The sequence below is a fragment of the Rhinopithecus bieti genome, unplaced genomic scaffold, assembly GCF_001698545.2.
Source record: "Rhinopithecus bieti isolate Rb0 unplaced genomic scaffold, ASM169854v2 scaffold_12217, whole genome shotgun sequence".
In the NCBI taxonomy this organism is placed as follows: Eukaryota; Metazoa; Chordata; class Mammalia; order Primates; family Cercopithecidae; genus Rhinopithecus; species Rhinopithecus bieti.
In genome coordinates this window covers 779,661-798,358 of record NW_016807111.1, presented here as the reverse complement: position 1 = coordinate 798,358, position 18,698 = coordinate 779,661, and the positions used below count along the sequence as shown (strand labels likewise).

At 38.5% G+C, this 18,698-nt stretch overlaps 1 protein-coding gene across 1 annotated transcript; it reads left to right on the top strand.

The window, feature by feature from the left end:
* Nucleotides 1-1,031: 1,031 nt before the first annotated feature.
* DDI1 (DDI proteasomal shuttling factor 1) lies at nucleotides 1,032-3,200 on the top strand. The gene has a single exon (XM_017880252.1). It carries the CDS (start codon nucleotides 1,269-1,271, stop codon nucleotides 2,457-2,459), a length of 1,191 nt encoding a protein of 396 aa, XP_017735741.1. The 5' UTR covers nucleotides 1,032-1,268; the 3' UTR covers nucleotides 2,460-3,200.
* The last annotated feature ends 15,498 nt before the right edge of the window (nucleotides 3,201-18,698 follow it).

Below are 18,698 nucleotides of genomic sequence, written 5' to 3'. Positions count from 1 at the left end.
TTCTTTCTTTTTTGGAGGGGGAATTATTGTTAATTGATAATATTTAATATTTAAACCACTTAGATTCACATACAACTTCATAAATTGGCTCCAACTAATTTTTTTCCAGCTTCATATCCTGGTACTCAAAGTCATGGACATTTTTTTACTGCATAAAATGTCTCATCTTTCTCTAGAAATAACAGCCCTTGCCATAAATTCCTGCTTTTGTAACATGAAATGGCTTTCCTTTGGAGTGAGGCCACTTTTCACCTGAAAGATGCTCATCCTTCAACATCCAGCTTGTCTCCTCCTTAGGAAAACATCCTCTGTTCTGTTGGTGATACTGAAGACAGTTAAGTACCCTGAAAATGTCTTTGTAAAAGGTTTTGCCTTTAGTATTGGGATTACCCATTCACCTGTCTATCGCTTTCCAGAAATGTGAGCTCCTCAAGGGCAGGCTCCAAGTCTGACTTTCCTACTATGCACATACAATGGTACTTGCCACGCAAGAAACGAATCCTTACTGTTTGGGGAAAAAAATAAAAGTACAAAGAATACAACAAAGAATATGAACAAAACGAATGATAATATGCTGTTTAGAAAGTGTTGAAAAACCAGGCACGGTGGCTCACACCTTGGGAGGCCCAAGTGTGGTGGACTGCTTGAGCCCAGGAGTTGGAGGCCAGCCCGGGCAACATAGTGAGACCCCGTCTCTATTAAAAAAAAAAAAAAAAAAAATACAACAATTAACCCGGCATGGTAGACTGTGCCTGTAGTTCCAGCTTTTCAGGAGGCTGAGAGAGGAGGACTGCTTGAGCCCACGAGGTAGAGGCTACAGTGAGCTGTGATCATGCCACTGCACGCCAGCCTGGGTGACAGGATAAGACCCTGTCTCAAAAAAAAAAAAAAAAAAAAGTGTTGAAGTCATTTTTTTCATATCATGTGTTAAATAGGCTCCGAAGGGCTGGCCTTGAAACCTGACAGCTTTGAGCCTTTGCGTTTCCATGGGAGTAGGCATTCTAGGTTCCAAACAGCGCACTTACAAATGGACTTTGGAACACAACGTGCTACCTCAAGGCTCCACACCTGGCCACACGGCAGGCACTGAGGCTGGGAGGCAACCCCCAGACAGATGAGTGTCCGCGCCTCTCTGAGAGGTGAATGAGCCCGAGGGGTCCCGACCTACGGAGTGGTGAGGAGCAGCGGCGCCAAAGACGCAGGCCCGCCCCTGCCCGCCAGTGAGCCGCCCATGCCCTCTGCCCGCCTGGCCCGCCCGGGCCCTCGCCATGCTGATCACCGTGTACTGCGTGCGGAGGGACCTCTCCGAGGTCACCTTCTCCCTCCAGGTCAGCCCCGACTTTGAGCTCCGAAACTTCAAGGTCCTCTGCGAGGCGGAGTCCAGAGTCCCCGCCGAAGAGATCCAGATCATCTACATGGAGAGACTCCTCATCGAGGACCACTGTTCCCTGGGCTCCTACGGCCTCAAAGATGGCGATGTCGTGGTTTTACTGCAGAAGGACAATGTGGGACCCCGGGCTCCAGGGCGTGCCCCGAACCAGCCTCGTATTGACTTCAGCGGCATTGCGGTGCCCGGGACGTCCAGCTCCCGCCCGCAGCACCCAGGGCAGCAGCAGCAGCGCACACCCGCTGCCCAGCGGTCACACGGCCTGGCCTCCGGAGAGACGGTGGTCGGCCCGCAAGGTCTGGGCAGCCCCGGCCTGATCCGCAGCATGCTGCTCTCCAACCCGCACGATCTGTCGCTGCTCAAGGAACGCAACCCCCCCTTGGCGGAAGCCCTGCTCAGCGGAAGCCTTGAGACCTTTTCTCAGGTGCTGATGGCGCAGCAAAGGGAAAAGGCCTTGAGAGAGCAAGAGAAGCTTCGTCTCTACATGGCCGACCCACTGGACTGGGAAGCTCAGGCCAAAATAGAAGAGGAAATCCGGCAGCAGAACATTGAAGAAAACATGAATATAGCGATAGAAGAGGCCCCCGAGAGTTTCGGACAAGTGACGATGCTCTACATTAACTGCAAAGTGAATGGGCATCCTTTGAAGGCTTTTGTTGACTCTGGCGCCCAGATGACCATTATGAGCCAGGCTTGTGCCGAGCGATGTAACATCATGAGGCTGGTGGACCGACGGTGGGCTGGGGTTGCTAAAGGAGTGGGCACACAGAGAATTATTGGCCGAGTTCATCTAGCTCAGATTCAAATTGAAGGTGATTTCTTACAGTGCTCTTTCTCCATACTTGAAGATCAACCCATGGATATGCTTCTAGGCCTAGATATGCTCCGGAGACATCAATGTTCCATCGATTTGAAGAAAAATGTGCTGGTCATCGGCACCACTGGCACGCAGACTTACTTTCTTCCTGAGGGAGAGTTGCCCTTATGCTCTAGGATGGTAAGTGGGAAAGATGAGTCTTCGGACAAGGAAATTACACATTCTGTCATGGATTCAGGACGAAAAGAGCATTAAAGCACGTTATAAATATGTCACCACCTTGAGGGAGGCTCAGGTCCCCGGAAATTATACAGTAAGAGCTCACTGGCAATGTAATCATTAAAAAACATCAGTAACAACTAAACCTGGCCTTGGGACTACGTTCTCAGATGGGTAACTACCTCAGTCCTGATTCCTTGGTCTTGGTCCCTCTTCCATTTCCCTTGTCCAGAGATCACTGAAAGACATCCTGGGAAGGCTCTGGAGGCTCCAGCTGATTTCCAGATAATCCATGAAAAAGAAAACCAGCTTATTCCTTTAGAGACACTATCCTATCAGATTACAGGTGGCTTATTCAAATCATTACTATTTTGCAGAATTCCCTGGAAAAATGCTATGGCTGCAGACCTTACAAGGCATCCACATAAAACTATTTCATATCGGCACTAACAATTCTTTATATTGAGAGAAATAAGCCCATTTTCACAGGTTTTGTTTTCTTTGGGAAAGGTATTAGAAATGGTGGGTCAATTACACTGTGATGTTAACTAATACTTACATATGTCTGTTTGGGGCAGCATAAAGACCAATTTCCTCATATTTACAACTTCCCTTCCCCTGGATGCCCTGCAGTCACCCTGCAATCCACAGCTAAAGACTATTTTTGCCATATTTGAGAAAGTGGATTTGTCTCCAAGGATGCTACATTAATTTTCTATTTACCCTGCATTCAAAGAAACTCTCACTGTAAAACAAAGGCAATAAATTAGATTTTTTTTTAAAAAAAAAGAAATTATGGTACTTCTTGGGAGTCAAGTTGTACAGTGGTGGGAGTGAGAGGTAGGGACAGGCAGTGGTGCAGGTTCTCTAATACTCATTGCAACTAGATCATCTCTCTTTCTCTCTTTTAAAGTAAAAATCTGCTTTATACAATCTGCTACATCAATATTGTTTGAACAAATGTGTTCACTGTTAAAATAACATTTGAAAACTTGTGAATGAGAAGATCTCTAAGGCCTCATTCAGAATTACCATTCTGACAATGCTAGTCTTTATTACAACTGACAGTAGGAAATGGAAAACCCTAGACTTACAACCTATGGCTAAAGTACCTGAGAGAAAAGTTTCAGCTTCCTGAGGCCATCAGATGCAGGGGAAATGTTTCAGGACAATAATTTATCAAGACTGGTAGCACAACAGTGGATTCAAAATCAAGAAGTATATGCTTTGATTACACTTAATTACTTAGACAAATTAGTTCACCTACTTTACAACTGAGATTCCTCACCTATGAATTTTTTTTTCCTGGGTGGGGGTCACTTTTCAAGCACTAAAACCTCATTATGATCTAGGATATCCTTTAAGTTATTCTATTTTCCCAACAAGATGTAAAGCCACACAAAACATTCCCAAAGGATACAGAAAAAAATAACTCTCCCTTATAATCCCCATATACTTCTTTTTGTTTTGCTTCTTGGTAATACTAATCACCCTTTCTAAAGAGAGTCACCTCTTCCCTTCCAGCCAACATCAGTTCACCTCCCATTTTTCTTCTCTATAGGTGTTCCCATGCTTACATTTCCCAATCTGGTCTACATTTGCACAAAGTTTTACACCCAGTAGAACTACTAAAAATGATCAAATGGACAGATTTCTTTCTTACTTTTGTTTGTAATTAAGCACTCAAGACAAGTGTAATTAACAAAGACATTCAGAGTAAAGTCAGGGATAAGCAAAATGCTTATGAATAAATGTAAATTGACCTGATAAATTCATGGATTCTCTCACAGAGAAAAATATGCAAAATCCTCAGCATCTTCTTCTGAACTCAATTTTAAGGTTCATTTAGGCAAAATAAGTCTTATTTGCATATATCACACGGGACTCCTCAGGGTGTCTGACCCATTAAAGTTAGCCACAGAATCTTTAAGATAAAAGACAGTTTACATGATACCAAATCTGACCATACCCACCTTACCTTCTTAGAGGAACACCCCTTCTGAGGTAGCTATAATGTTTTGAGACAAATCTCACGTATAATTATTTGCTTCTTATTTTGAGCTGAAATCTATTGTCCCATAACTTCCAAGAAGTCAGTCTTCATTCTTCCTTCTGCCAAGACCACATTTAATTTATCTGGCATGAGATAAGCTTTTTAATATATGAAATGAGTATCAGCCCACATATTCATTTTTAGGATTCAGTAGGTTTTCACCAGATTCTTTAACTGTTTCTCATAGGACAAATTTGGATTCTCCTAAAAATTTCATGTTTCTTTGGCCATATTCCAAATCCCAAAAATATGATTTGAGTGAATGAATGAATAAATTAGGAAGATCTATACTGAACTGAAAAGCAATGACCTCAAAGAAAAATCATTAAACAAAATGAATTAATTAAGCAATGCCCTTATTGAGTTAACTTTTAAAAATCATTTGTCTTTCAAATAGAAAAGTATTTGAAAAATTAAGTTTCATTAAAGTCTTGATGTAATCGTGTATGCTTAAAAAGGTCCTAATCAATTAAATTTTAAAATGGATTCAGTCTTTGGTAAAGGGCTACCATCGTTTGCTCGTCTTCTACGAAATCAGGCAGCCATGGCAAGGTAGCTTTGCATATTAGGCCCCTTAATCGCTCAGGATAAACTTAAAAATAATCATTTTTTTTTTTTTTTAGAGATGGAGTCTCGCTCTGTCACCCAGGTTGGAGTGCAGTGACCCAGGGTCTCTGCTCACTGCAAGCTCCGCCTCCCGGGTTCACGCCATTCTCCTGCCTCAGCCTCCAGAGTAACTGGAACTACAGGTGCCCGCCACAACGCTCAGCTAATTTTTTGTATTTTTAGTAGAGACAGGGTTTCACCATGTTAGCCAGGATGGTCTCTACCTCCTGATCTCGTGATCCGCCCACCTCGGCCTCCCAAAGTGCTGGGATTTGGTGCAGGTGTGAGCCACCGCACCAGGCCAAAAATAATTATTTTTAGGCCCATTTTGCAGATGGAAAATTTGAAGCTCAGAATTATTAGAAACATTCAAATATTCAAAGCTCAGTGATTTAAAAATTTTTTTGACAACAAACTACATTTTACATTGTGACCCAATTTTACACACTACACACACACAAACACATATATGTATATGTGTTTATCTATATATCTGTGTATCTCTATCTCTGTATAACTGAAACAAAAAGGATTCTTGAAATAATAGGATACGTTTCATCATTTCCTAGTCTTACTTCTTTTTAAAGTTATATTTCATGTATCCCACCAAGATATGCTGATACGCAATTTACAAAACATGGACTGACTCACCAGATTGTCCTATTCAAAGCTTTTTGATTTCAAATGCCAAGTTCCTTTGTAACTTCTTTATCTGACATAGTTTAACGCTAGGTCAAAAGCTGCAAAATTCTTATAAAATTTTATTTTGTGGAAACTACCAAAATTATGCCAGTAGAAATGACAACAGAGTAGGCAGAACTCAGAATATACACAACAATTATTTATTGAATGCACATAAAATAAGCTCCCAGACAGATTTTTATACATATAGAAATGAGTAGGTTATAGTTTCAGATCTCAAGGTGATTATTGCCTTGTAGGGGTAGAAGACAGACTTGTAACCAACTAAGAATAAAAAGAATGGACATGAAATTAATAATATGTTGCTACAAAAGAATAAATTTTGTAATGGGGGTTATTTTTAAAATAAGAAGCAAGCCAGTAAATGCACTTTTAATGTGTCTAAAATGTTCATCACTGATGCTGCAACAAAAATCCTCCTCTTAAATTTCAGGTTACTAATACACAACTGATAAATATCTACTTTTGGAAATTTACTACCTGGAAATGGATGAACAAATCTTCATTTTCTGTTTTATTTTCCCTATTAAAAATGAGGATAAAGCAGACCACATGATGAAACAGACCTTTCCTGTCTCAAGCCATTTAAAAAATCCTTGGCTTCACCTAATGCTCACTTAAATAACCATCTTACCTAAAAGAAAATCACTAGTGTGATAGACATGTATTTCAAGATTGCCAGCAACAGGTTCTGCTGCAGTTAAATCAGAAGATGGATGTTGTTTTAGATAAGCAGAACATATAATCTTAACCTCTTTCTTAAAATATTGGGTCATAAAATTTTCTTGTTTCTAGGGGAAATTTGTTCTGCAAAAAGAAAAGGATAAATGGATGTTTGCATGTATAAATTCATCTTCACTGCAGGTATTAACTGTTGTAATTTTAGTTAAGAGAACATTGTGCTTCTTTCAGAATGCCAGTTATAAAAGGGCCATTTTCTGACATCCAACATTCCATAAATAAGCACTTAAGTGATGAGAGTGATCTGGGATTCTCACTAGGAAATTGTATGCAATTATATTAATCAGTGCCAACATTCCTAGTCATTCTTTGGGTTTGCAAAAGCCTGGAAAACAAAGAAGAGGAGCAAACGTAAAGATGGGTAGAGAAAGAAGGAAAACAAACAAAACAAAACAATGTAAGTCTGGGTTGATTTTAACTGATTCTGTCTTAGTTAGAAGTGTACTGATTTATATGGTGGGAACTAGGCTATGATTATAGACTAGCTACCATTCCACAATACTTTTTTATCATTGGTAAGTTATCTAAAAATGAAAATATTTTCAAGGTAAAGCCACAGTCAAACTTGCTTTTGAACCCCAGCTTCTTTCCACACCTAGGTCCATCTGTTAGAATCTTCGAATTTCTAAGGATCTGTTATCGGAAAAAAATGGAGCTTGCAGTCTTGCTGTGTCTTCTGTGCCTTCCTCAGAGGGCCCAGTTAACAGGCTGTTGAGATAGGTGCACCTGGAGTGGCTTTGTCTCTTATTACAGCAATGAATGTTTTCTGATTGCTTTTTCTTACTGAGATTTTCATAAATCCAGTTTTTCTATATTTCAAATAAGTAAGGCTCATTGTTAGAGCATCACTATACAAATTACCAGATAATTTCCTCTTATGTTAAAGTCCCTAGGAGGCAATGTGGGCTATGTTTCACGTAGGGGTATTTTTTATGGGTATATTTTTCTACCGTTAATCGATGTATTGATGCCTTGTCCAAATAAAGCAGACAATGAACAAATAAGCATATTCCAGGTAAGCAACTACTTAAATCCATTAAATTCTTACCCTACACCATCAATCACCATTTTGAAACCTTACTTTATCAGGGCTTTAGTATAAGGATCCCTTAAGATGCAGAGGAAAATTAATTTAAAATTACATTAATTCACATATTCTGCCTTTCAAACTCCTGTCATGTCTAAGGATTCAATTAGTCTATCAGTCAAAAGGTATTAGTGTTTTGCATTCTTACATGTCACTAAAAATTTAACGTATTTTTTCAAAAGTCTTGTCATTGACCAATATCATGCAGAGAGATGAAGAAATTTAAATTATACCATTAACCTTTAAAGAACTTAAAAGTTCAGTTAGAGGAACTAGAAAAAATGCAGAGTAAAATCTTTAAAAATAATGTTTAACTCAGTACTGAATCACAAAATATAGAATACGGAGTGGAGGGAAATGGTTCCTGCTCTCCATTTGAGACATTAACTACAACAAGGCAGGATCTATTCACCAGAATCTTATTGACCACCTGCTGTATGTCAGGACCATTTTAGGTGATGGATTTCTTCACACAGCCACCAACTTCTGGTGCTAAACTGGTGTTGAGAGCTGCAGCTCCCAGGCATATCTGAGGATCTATCACCGCCTCAAAGATAAGTCTTCCAGAGTCCCTTTCTGATGACTCAGCTTATCAACCTAGAGTAAGCACATGGCCGATTCTTAGGCTAAACTTCAAGGTGAAGCTTGTGGTCTGTTTCTGCCTTGGCCCACAGTGGCACTGCATTCAACTCTCTACTATTAGGGGCTTAATCCTTGCTACAATCCTTCCTACAATTTGACAATTGTATTAGTTCACATTGTGTGGCTATAAAGGAATACCTGTGGCTGGGTAATTTTTAAAGTAAAGAAATTTATTTGACTCATGGTTCTGCATACTGTACAAGAAGCATGACACCAGCATCTGCTTCTGGTGAGGGCCTCGGGAAGCTTTCACTCATGGTGAAAGACAAAGAGGCAGCAGGCATGTCATATGGTGAGAGAGGGAGCAAGAGAGCTATGGGGGAGGTCACAGGTTCTTTTTAACAAGCAGATCTTGCATAGGGGACTCAGTACCGCGGGGAGCACACCGAGCCATTCACAAGGCATCTGCGCCCACGACCCAAACACCTCCCACTAGGCCCTATCTCCAACATTGTGAATCACATTTCAACATGAGATTTGGAGAGGAAAAATATCTAAACCGTATCAGCAATTGTAAACAAATACTTCTCTCATAAAGTTAATGAAAAGGATTTGCGGCTTACACAATAGGGGAACAACTAGCAAAACAGTCACAGGGAATTGACTACCAACAGTGAGTCAATTGGATGAAGCATTTGTCACATACTTTAATTCCAGGGAATAATAGAACAGCAATTATCAAAGACAATGAGATACCAACCAGACAGCTGTTATAGAAATGCTTGGGCATTTATAAAACTGAGAATGGAACCTAAATTACTGCCAAAAATCCAGTAAGTGCAAAGATTTTCTGAAGTAGTCATAATCTTATTAATAATTGTATCTTTAGTCTAATGATCGTAAGTTTAGTGCTAGTATCTTTAGTGCTAGTAACATAAAGCAATACGGTTGCCTTAGTGCTTTATGTGAAGGACAGTATCTGCTTAATAAATATAGACAACATAAATGAATAAATAGACAAAGTCTCACATGTTATTAATAAGCCAATGTAGAAAAAAAGTAGCATTTTGTAACCTTGACTTAGCTATATAAAAAAAGGTAAAAGTAAATCATATATAGACAGTAAGAATATTTTAAATATTTAGAATATTTTAAAACTTCAAAATATTTAAAATATTTAGAAAATATTTTAAATAATTGGAATAAATATGCTATGGGTTGACCATTTAATCAATATTTGCATATATAAATGTAAATGTAAGGTATCTACAAATAAACCATTAAAGTGCTTTAAATCTGGCAACGTTGCCAGTAGTTCCACTCTAAGGGCGATCAATACACCTAGTGTCTGCAGTGCCATCTCATCCCAGTTTGCCTGGGACTGTCCTGGTTTTAAAACTAATATTCTTGGTTGGGTGTGGTGGCTCACCCCTGTAATCCCAGCACTTTGGGAGGCAAAGGCGGGAGGATCACGAGGTCAGGAGATGGAGACCATCCTGGCTAACATGGTGAAACTCCATCTCTACTAAAAATACAAAAAATTAGCCTGGCGTGGTGGCGGGTGCCTATAGTCCCAGCTACTCGGGTGACTGAGGCAGGAGAATGACGGGAACCTGGGGGGCGGAGCTTGCAGTGAGCGGAGATCGCGCCGCTGCACTCCAGCCTGGGCGACAGAGGGAGATTCTGTCTAAAAACAAACAAACAAACAAACAAGCAAACAAAAACCTGATATGCTTGTATCCCAGTATCCTTACATTCCTGTGGCAAACCAGAATGGCTGGTCACCATACTAGTGTTAGAAGCGGATTTTTAATTTTGTGCTCATGAGCATGCTGTGCACTTCTCAACAAGCTGAAAATAGGCCTGAATGATCAATGATCAGTATATGTCTAAATGTTGAAAGTAGAATGTCCTATTCTCTTTATATAGGAGATATTAATTTATTTAAACTCATTTATAAAATATTTCTGGACTGGAAAATTAAATATCTTAAAAATGATAAGAAACTCACATTAAAAATACTAAAATGATTTAATAAAATAATCCTATAAATTTTTTCAAGAAGATTCATACTACAGCTGAAATTGACCAAACTGCTTTAATTTTCAAGTCTCCTTAGAAGTGGTACATGTTTATGCAACAAAAAAAGTGAGTACAAACTGACATCAGAAAATGAGAGCATGGGATACTCAAAATAAATATTTAAGTTATCTATGAACTTGGGTTATGCTGGAAAAGCATAGATGAAACAATATTTTATCATTTTTATACTAATAGGTAAGGGTAGTGATAGAATGAATTTAAGTCTGAAAGTAAATCCTAGGTTTTGAGTTTTTTAAGAGAATATTTGGACAAAGGAATAGAAACTTCAGAAGAAGCACAAATACATAATGATGTTACTTCCACATTTATTTCAAGTTTTGATGGAGCTATTGAAAGTCAAGATGCAATGAACAGAATGTAAGGTAGGACTGCACAAAGGGGTGAGGTAAAAGATGAGCAGGTTTTTGATAAAGAGATGTGCTTATGAACAGGAGAGGAGGCCTAGAAAAAGGTTTGCTGAGTGTCTGATTGATGAGGGAAAGAAAAGGGCTAGTGATTCTATGATAGGAGCTGTAAGGAGTCCAGAAACTGGGGGGCAAGGAGAGGAAGATAATACCAGATTGTTATGTTGCCATGGAAGCAGAAGTCTGAGAAGGAACTAAGGAAAAGCAGATCTGCCACTAACATCCAGTGTGAAAAATAATGTGAAGGAAAGTAAAACGGCAAAGTGAGACCTTTACAATTGCCTGTGGAAGGTAAATAAAACAGGGGTATATCTGACAGAATTAAGGGAAAGGAGCACGAAGAAGTTGATGACATCAATAGGACACCAGACGCAGACACAAGCCATCTTTTGTTACCTGTTGAACCAACCAGTTCTTCAATTCACTCTTTGATAACTTTACTTCTGGTGTATCTCATCAAGAGTTCAGAATTAAATGATATTAAGAAAAATTGTATATGTAAGAGCCAGTGCTACAGGCCTCATTCTATCCGAAATGACAGCATAAAGTTAAAGCAACAGATGGGTAGTTAGAATAAAACAGAAACAATGATATTCTCTGTTCACACATTGCTAACTGCCATCACTTGGACTCCAAAACAATAATTGACAGAAAACAATTTCATTGATATTCCATAGCCATATGAGTGTATGTCCCCATATGGCAAGGCTTCCACTGTCAAAGCCTCACTGCATAATGACTCCGAAGTATCTGTTTTGAAAATGTCTTCATTAATACAGGAAATGGTGCTTGCTCTTTTTCAGTAAGTATTCAATAACAAATCTGCTTAAGTTGTATAAAAAATACAAAAATCTTCCCACACTATCTACTCTCAGTGATTCAGGTTAAATTATTATTATTTTTATTATACTTTAAGTTCTGAGATACACGTACAGAATGTGCAGGTTTGTTATACAGGTATACTCATGCCATGGTTGTTGGCAGCACCCATCAACCTGTCATCTACATTAGGTATTTATCCTAATGCTATGCCTTCCCTAGCCCTCCACCCCGACAGGCCCCAGTGTATGATGTTCCCCTCCCTGTGTCTACGTGTTCTCATTGTTCAACTTCCACATATGAGTGAGAACATGAGGTGTTTGGTTTTCTGTTCCTGTGATAGTTTGCTGAGAATGATAGTTTCCAGCTTCATCCATGTCCCTGCAAAGGACACGAGCTCATTTTTTTTTTTTTTTTTTTAATGGCTGCAGAGTATTCCATGGTGTATATCTGCCACATTTTCTTTGTCCAGTCTATCATTGATGGACATTTGGGTTGGTTCCAAGTCTTTGCTATTGTGAACAGTGCTGCAATAAACATATGTGTCTTTATAGTAGAATAATTTATAATTATTTGGGTATATACCCAGTAATGGGATGGCCGGGTCAAATGGTATTTCTGGTTCTAGATCCTTGAGGAATCGCCACACTGTCTTCCACAATGGTTGAACTAACTTACACTCCCACCAACAGTGTAAAAGCATTCCTATTTCTCCACATCCTCTCCAGCATCTGTTGTTTCCTGACTTTTTAATGATTGCCATTCTAACTGGCATGAGATGGAAACTCATTGTGGTTTTGATTTGCATTTCTCTAATGACCAGTGATGATGAGCTTTTTTTCATGTTTCTTGGCTGCATAAATAGCTTCTTTTGAGAAGCATCTGTTCATATCCTCTCTCCACTTTTTGATGGGGTTGTTTGCAGGTTAAATTATTTTTTAAAAAAAATAAGGAAAAACTCCAAAGTAAGACTACTGAGAATATACTTTTAAATTCTCTCTACTTTTGAAAACATTCTAAACATATTTTAGGTTGTGGCAATTGTGGAAGTTTCAAATTTCCACTACACTATAACTTTCCATGGTTTTATGAAGGTCTAAAGCCCTTGGCAGGCAACAAAATGGATGCATTAACATCTTACATCAAGTTCTGAGAATAAGTTCATGATTCAGCATCCTTTAGTTGAGCCACCATGGAGAATGGGGGAAGGTGACTGGTCATATTAAATGCATTACATTCATTCATAGTTGGCCAAATGATTATAGTACATAGCTAATGTAAATTTGTTGTATCTTTGATAGTGATTAAAAAGCCACTGACTATTTCAGTCTCCCAAAATACAAATGAATAATCTAGCACACTTTTGAGAGAAATATAGAGATTCCTGAATGCCATATTTAACATCTCATCAATGACATCCTTTATTTCTCTCATAGAAGCATTTTTCTATATTATATTTGACTGCATTTTATTAACTTTTTTAATACTCTAAAAAGCACAGGCATTCAAAACCTCTCAACTAGGAGACCATGTCTTCATCTTGAGGGTGACATCCTGACCTAGACAAATCCAGCCAGCTAAGTAGAAATGAAAATTCAATTCCAAATAGAAAACACTGAGAAATAATTTTTGCAACAATACTTAAATGATTATAGAAGCAACTAGATAGAGCGAAACATTCAAGCCCCAGTTCTAATTCTGCCATTCATTTATTTTTCTACTCTCCTCTTTCTTGAATGAACAAAGCTACTTCTTTTAACTTGTTAGTGTTCTGTCTCCTAGTTCACCTCAAACATTCTATATCTTCTTAGTCTCTCTCCATACGAATGAAAATGTCTTAACAGAAACAAACCTAATTGAAAGATTACCAAAACCCTATGGAGAGCTAGAGCAGATGGCTTGTTTTAGTTTACAAATATTCTAAGTCACCTCTTTTTCCTGACAGACTAACCTTTGCTACTGATACAGGCCATTCCCAAAGCTATCTTGTTTTTAAGTCACAAGTACAAATTGAGAGTATGCTGAGACATACGTCCAATTTGTGGTATGCCATTCATTTGCTCATTCAAAAAATAGACACTGAAAGTTACACAATGCATCAGGCACTGCTTCCAGAGTTAGAAAAATAGTGGTACACAAGAATGACACACTAGTCATCTTCTTGAAGCTTATTTCCAATGAAAGTTTCAAACAACATTTAAAATAATATAATGCATATAATTCACATAGCACTTGCCAAGTGAGTCATTTATTCTAAGTATGTTATATATTTTAATTTGCTTTACAACAAAAAACCTGTAAGAATTAAANTTTTTTTTTTTTAATGGCTGCAGAGTATTCCATGGTGTATATCTGCCACATTTTCTTTGTCCAGTCTATCATTGATGGACATTTGGGTTGGTTCCAAGTCTTTGCTATTGTGAACAGTGCTGCAATAAACATATGTGTCTTTATAGTAGAATAATTTATAATTATTTGGGTATATACCCAGTAATGGGATGGCCGGGTCAAATGGTATTTCTGGTTCTAGATCCTTGAGGAATCGCCACACTGTCTTCCACAATGGTTGAACTAACTTACACTCCCACCAACAGTGTAAAAGCATTCCTATTTCTCCACATCCTCTCCAGCATCTGTTGTTTCCTGACTTTTAATGATTGCCATTCTAACTGGCATGAGATGGAAACTCATTGTGGTTTTGATTTGCATTTCTCTAATGACCAGTGATGATGAGCTTTTTTTCATGTTTCTTGGCTGCATAAATAGCTTCTTTTGAGAAGCATCTGTTCATATCCTCTCTCCACTTTTGATGGGGTTGTTTGCAGGTTAAATTATTTTTTTAAAAAAATAAGGAAAACTCCAAAGTAAGACTACTGAGAATATACTTTTAAATTCTCTCTACTTTTGAAAACATTCTAAACATATTTTAGGTTGTGGCAATTGTGGAAGTTTCAAATTTCCACTACACTATAACTTTCCATGGTTTTATGAAGGTCTAAAGCCCTTGGCAGGCAACAAAATGGATGCATTAACATCTTACATCAAGTTCTGAGAATAAGTTCATGATTCAGCATCCTTTAGTTGAGCCACCATGGAGAATGGGGAAGGTGACTGGTCATATTAAATGCATTACATTCATTCATAGTTGGCCAAATGATTATAGTACATAGCTAATGTAAATTTGTTGTATCTTTGATAGTGATTAAAAGCCACTGACTATTTCAGTCTCCCAAAATACAAATGAATAATCTAGCACACTTTTGAGAGAAATATAGAGATTCCTGAATGCCATATTTAACATCTCATCAATGACATCCTTTATTTCTCTCATAGAAGCATTTTCTATATTATATTTGACTGCATTTTATTAACTTTTTTAATACTCTAAAAGCACAGGCATTCAAAACCTCTCAACTAGGAGACCATGTCTTCATCTTGAGGGTGACATCCTGACCTAGACAAATCCAGCCAGCTAAGTAGAAATGAAAATTCAATTCCAAATAGAAAACACTGAGAAATAATTTTGCAACAATACTTAAATGATTATAGAAGCAACTAGATAGAGCGAAACATTCAAGCCCCAGTTCTAATTCTGCCATTCATTTATTTTCTACTCTCCTCTTTCTTGAATGAACAAAGCTACTTCTTTTAACTTGTTAGTGTTCTGTCTCCTAGTTCACCTCAAACATTCTATATCTTCTTAGTCTCTCTCCATACGAATGAAAATGTCTTAACAGAAACAAACCTAATTGAAAGATTACCAAAACCCTATGGAGAGCTAGAGCAGATGGCTTGTTTTAGTTTACAAATATTCTAAGTCACCTCTTTTCCTGACAGACTAACCTTTGCTACTGATACAGGCCATTCCCAAAGCTATCTTGTTTTAAGTCACAAGTACAAATTGAGAGTATGCTGAGACATACGTCCAATTTGTGGTATGCCATTCATTTGCTCATTCAAAAAATAGACACTGAAAGTTACACAATGCATCAGGCACTGCTTCCAGAGTTAGAAAATAGTGGTACACAAGAATGACACACTAGTCATCTTCTTGAAGCTTATTTCCAATGAAAGTTTCAAACAACATTTAAAATAATATAATGCATATAATTCACATAGCACTTGCCAAGTGAGTCATTTATTCTAAGTATGTTATATATTTTAATTTGCTTTACAACAAAAAACCTGTAAGAATTAAACAACATCTCAACTGTAAAGATTAAGACACTGAGGAACGCAGAGGTTGTGTCTTGTCAAGGTCACAGAGCTAGTCAGGGGCTGCATCCAGAACTCACGGAACTAGAACCTATGTGTTAAATCACTCTATCATATTATCTCTCATTAACAGCAAATAAATAACTATATCATTTCAGGGAGAGATATCTTCTATGAAAAAGGATAAAGCACTGTTAGGGAACATGGGGCAATGGAAGGGGGAGATAGTAGTTTAGACAACAGGGTCAGGGAAGGTTTCTGTGAAGAACAGATATTTGAGGAAGAACCTGGATGATGAGAAAGGAGAACTTTTGAGAAAATCTGGGCAAAGCACATTTCAGAAAGAAAGAGCAAAGACCTAAAGCAGGAAGAAACTAAGAGCGTCCAAGGAAGAACAACAAAGACAATGGTTAGGGTGGCTGAAAGAGTAATCTAGAAGGGCTAGATTACATAAGACTTTGTAGTTCTAAATAAGGGGTTTGAATTTCATTCTAAGTGTTATGGCTTTTAGGGGTTTTTAAGCAAAGGAAAGACATTTGATTTATTTTTTTAAGCTTTTTTTTTTTTTTTTTTTTTTTTTTCGGTCGTATTGTTAAAAATAGAAAGGCTAAGAACTAGGCTCCTGAGAGGCTCAATATCTTAGGCTCAGCAGAGGAAGAGGAGCCTACGAAGAAGCCCAAGAAAGATAAACCAATGAGGTAAGAGGAAAATAAAGAAAATCATGCCTAGAAGGCCAAATTAATAAAATGTTTCATGAAGAACAGGTGGGTCACCCTGTCAAATCTGTGGGAGTTTAGGATGAGGTCTGAGAATTGATGGATTTGGCAAGGAGGAGGTTGTTGATAACTTTGAAAAGAGTGACTCTGTGAGGATGGTNGTCGTATTGTTAAAATAGAAAGGCTAAGAACTAGGCTCCTGAGAGGCTCAATATCTTAGGCTCAGCAGAGGAAGAGGAGCCTACGAAGAAGCCCAAGAAAGATAAACCAATGAGGTAAGAGGAAAATAAAGAAAATCATGCCTAGAAGGCCAAATTAATAAAATGTTTCATGAAGAACAGGTGGGTCACCCTGTCAAATCTGTGGGAGTTTAGGATGAGGTCTGAGAATTGATGGATTTGGCAAGGAGGAGGTTGTTGATAACTTTGAAAAGAGTGACTCTGTGAGGATGGTAAAGAAAGAAAACCTGGTTAGAAGGGGGTTGAGGAGCCAATTGGATTGGAGGAGGTGGGAGAGCAACTAACAACTCTCAGGAGATAATTCTTTCAGGGAAGCAGAGAAACATCATAATAATAGAGGTAGGGGCCATGAGAGAACGTCTTTTACTATGAAGGTAGTTCAGTATGGTCATATGTTGACAGGACATATACGGGTAGTTCAGTATGGGTTATACATTATATGTCCAGTGGGAGGGAGAGTTTGAAAAAGCAAGAGAGAACAAAGAGTAATTCATACAGCACAGTTCTTGTCTATGAGGGAGGAACTGGGCTCTCGGCAGAAGCAGGAAGAGTTCATTACTTGTAAAAGGAAGGAAGACAGCACACATGGGTGTAAATGCAGGTAGACGGCAGGATTGATAGTGTGAAGACTAGACTCTTCTGCTCTATTTTCTCAGTGAAATAAGAATCAACGAAGTGAAGGGAAGTAGGGAGTGATAGAGTGATTCAGAAGTAAGGAGAAGGTACGAAACAAAAGAGTAAATTGAGTAGGTAAAGGTAATTGAATTTCAGGCCAGTCCTGAGGGCCCAACTTGAGATTCTACTCTAAAACATTTACATGAAAAGAGCTTTGCTGATAGAAGCAGCACCGGACCGGACTGGATAAGATAATTTTGGTTCTAACACCAGTTTTGTCACTTCCTGGACATACGCCCTTGGGCAAGGCACCAAACCTTTCCCGACCTCAGTTTGCTCATCAAGTAATGTGATAACCTGTGGGTCTGCTCCACTCGGAAACACCCAGAAACATGTGGGGCACTTTGGGATGTCCTGGCAAATATCAGCATTTAGTACTGCAGGTCCAGGGGTACTCAATGTCCTTTAATGTATGGAAGGGTTTTGCAAGACAAATAACTGTCCCTCCCCCATCTCCAGCAGCACATACTCCTGTTGAGAAACACAGGGGCAGAGGATCAATCCAGAGTCCTCCCAACTCCAAGACTGATTGTAATCTTAATTGTTCATGTCAGGGAAGCTAGCTCTTACACTGATGGATAAACCATACATCCATTTAACTCAACACTATCAATCCTCACTCTTGCCTCCTAGATTGATAACAGGCTGCTAGCCAGGCAAAATGAACAGAAGTTGAGTTTGCCCTTGTTATTTCCTCAGGCCTTAAAGGTACTAATGAGCAGCAAAACAGTCTATAGATTATAGCCAAGAAAAGAAACAGGCAGCACAAGGTGATACAGGAAAAAAAACAAAAATTGCCCTCCATTATGATGAAAACCATTGTCATTAACTATCATAGCAATTAAACATAAATGCTGTCAGTAATAACACTCAACAGTAGCAAAGAAAGTTTGGTACCTAGGTTTCACCAGCATGGAATTAGGTAATATCTCAATACCATAAAATGAGAAAAATTAATTTGAATTGTATTGACCATAAGGCCCCGAACTAAAAATTAGTTGATAAGAACAGGGCAATTATTAAAGGCAATATATCAAATTCCACTCAAATGATCAGTGGGATGCTGTAGGCACTGCTGCTAGTGACCTTTCTAGTTGACACCTTCATTAATGATGTGTAAGATGAAGCATGTAAACAGATATTCCAGAATGATTCCACTACGGGAGTCATACCAAGTGCAAGCTTCCAACATCGCAGGAATTACTTAAATATAAATGAATACAGAGGTCCCTGGGAAGATTTAAAATTTAAAGTAGGTGATTGTATAGTGAGATAATACAGATGGGTAAAATCCTAGGTGAAAATCTCTAATAATAGCATGGTGATTCCTGAA

Bases quoted from the DNA above. Each gene is read 5' to 3' on its own strand.
- DDI1 (XM_017880252.1), top strand. From the start codon at position 1,269: ATGCTGATCACCGTGTACTGCGTGCGGAGGGACCTCTCCGAGGTCACC.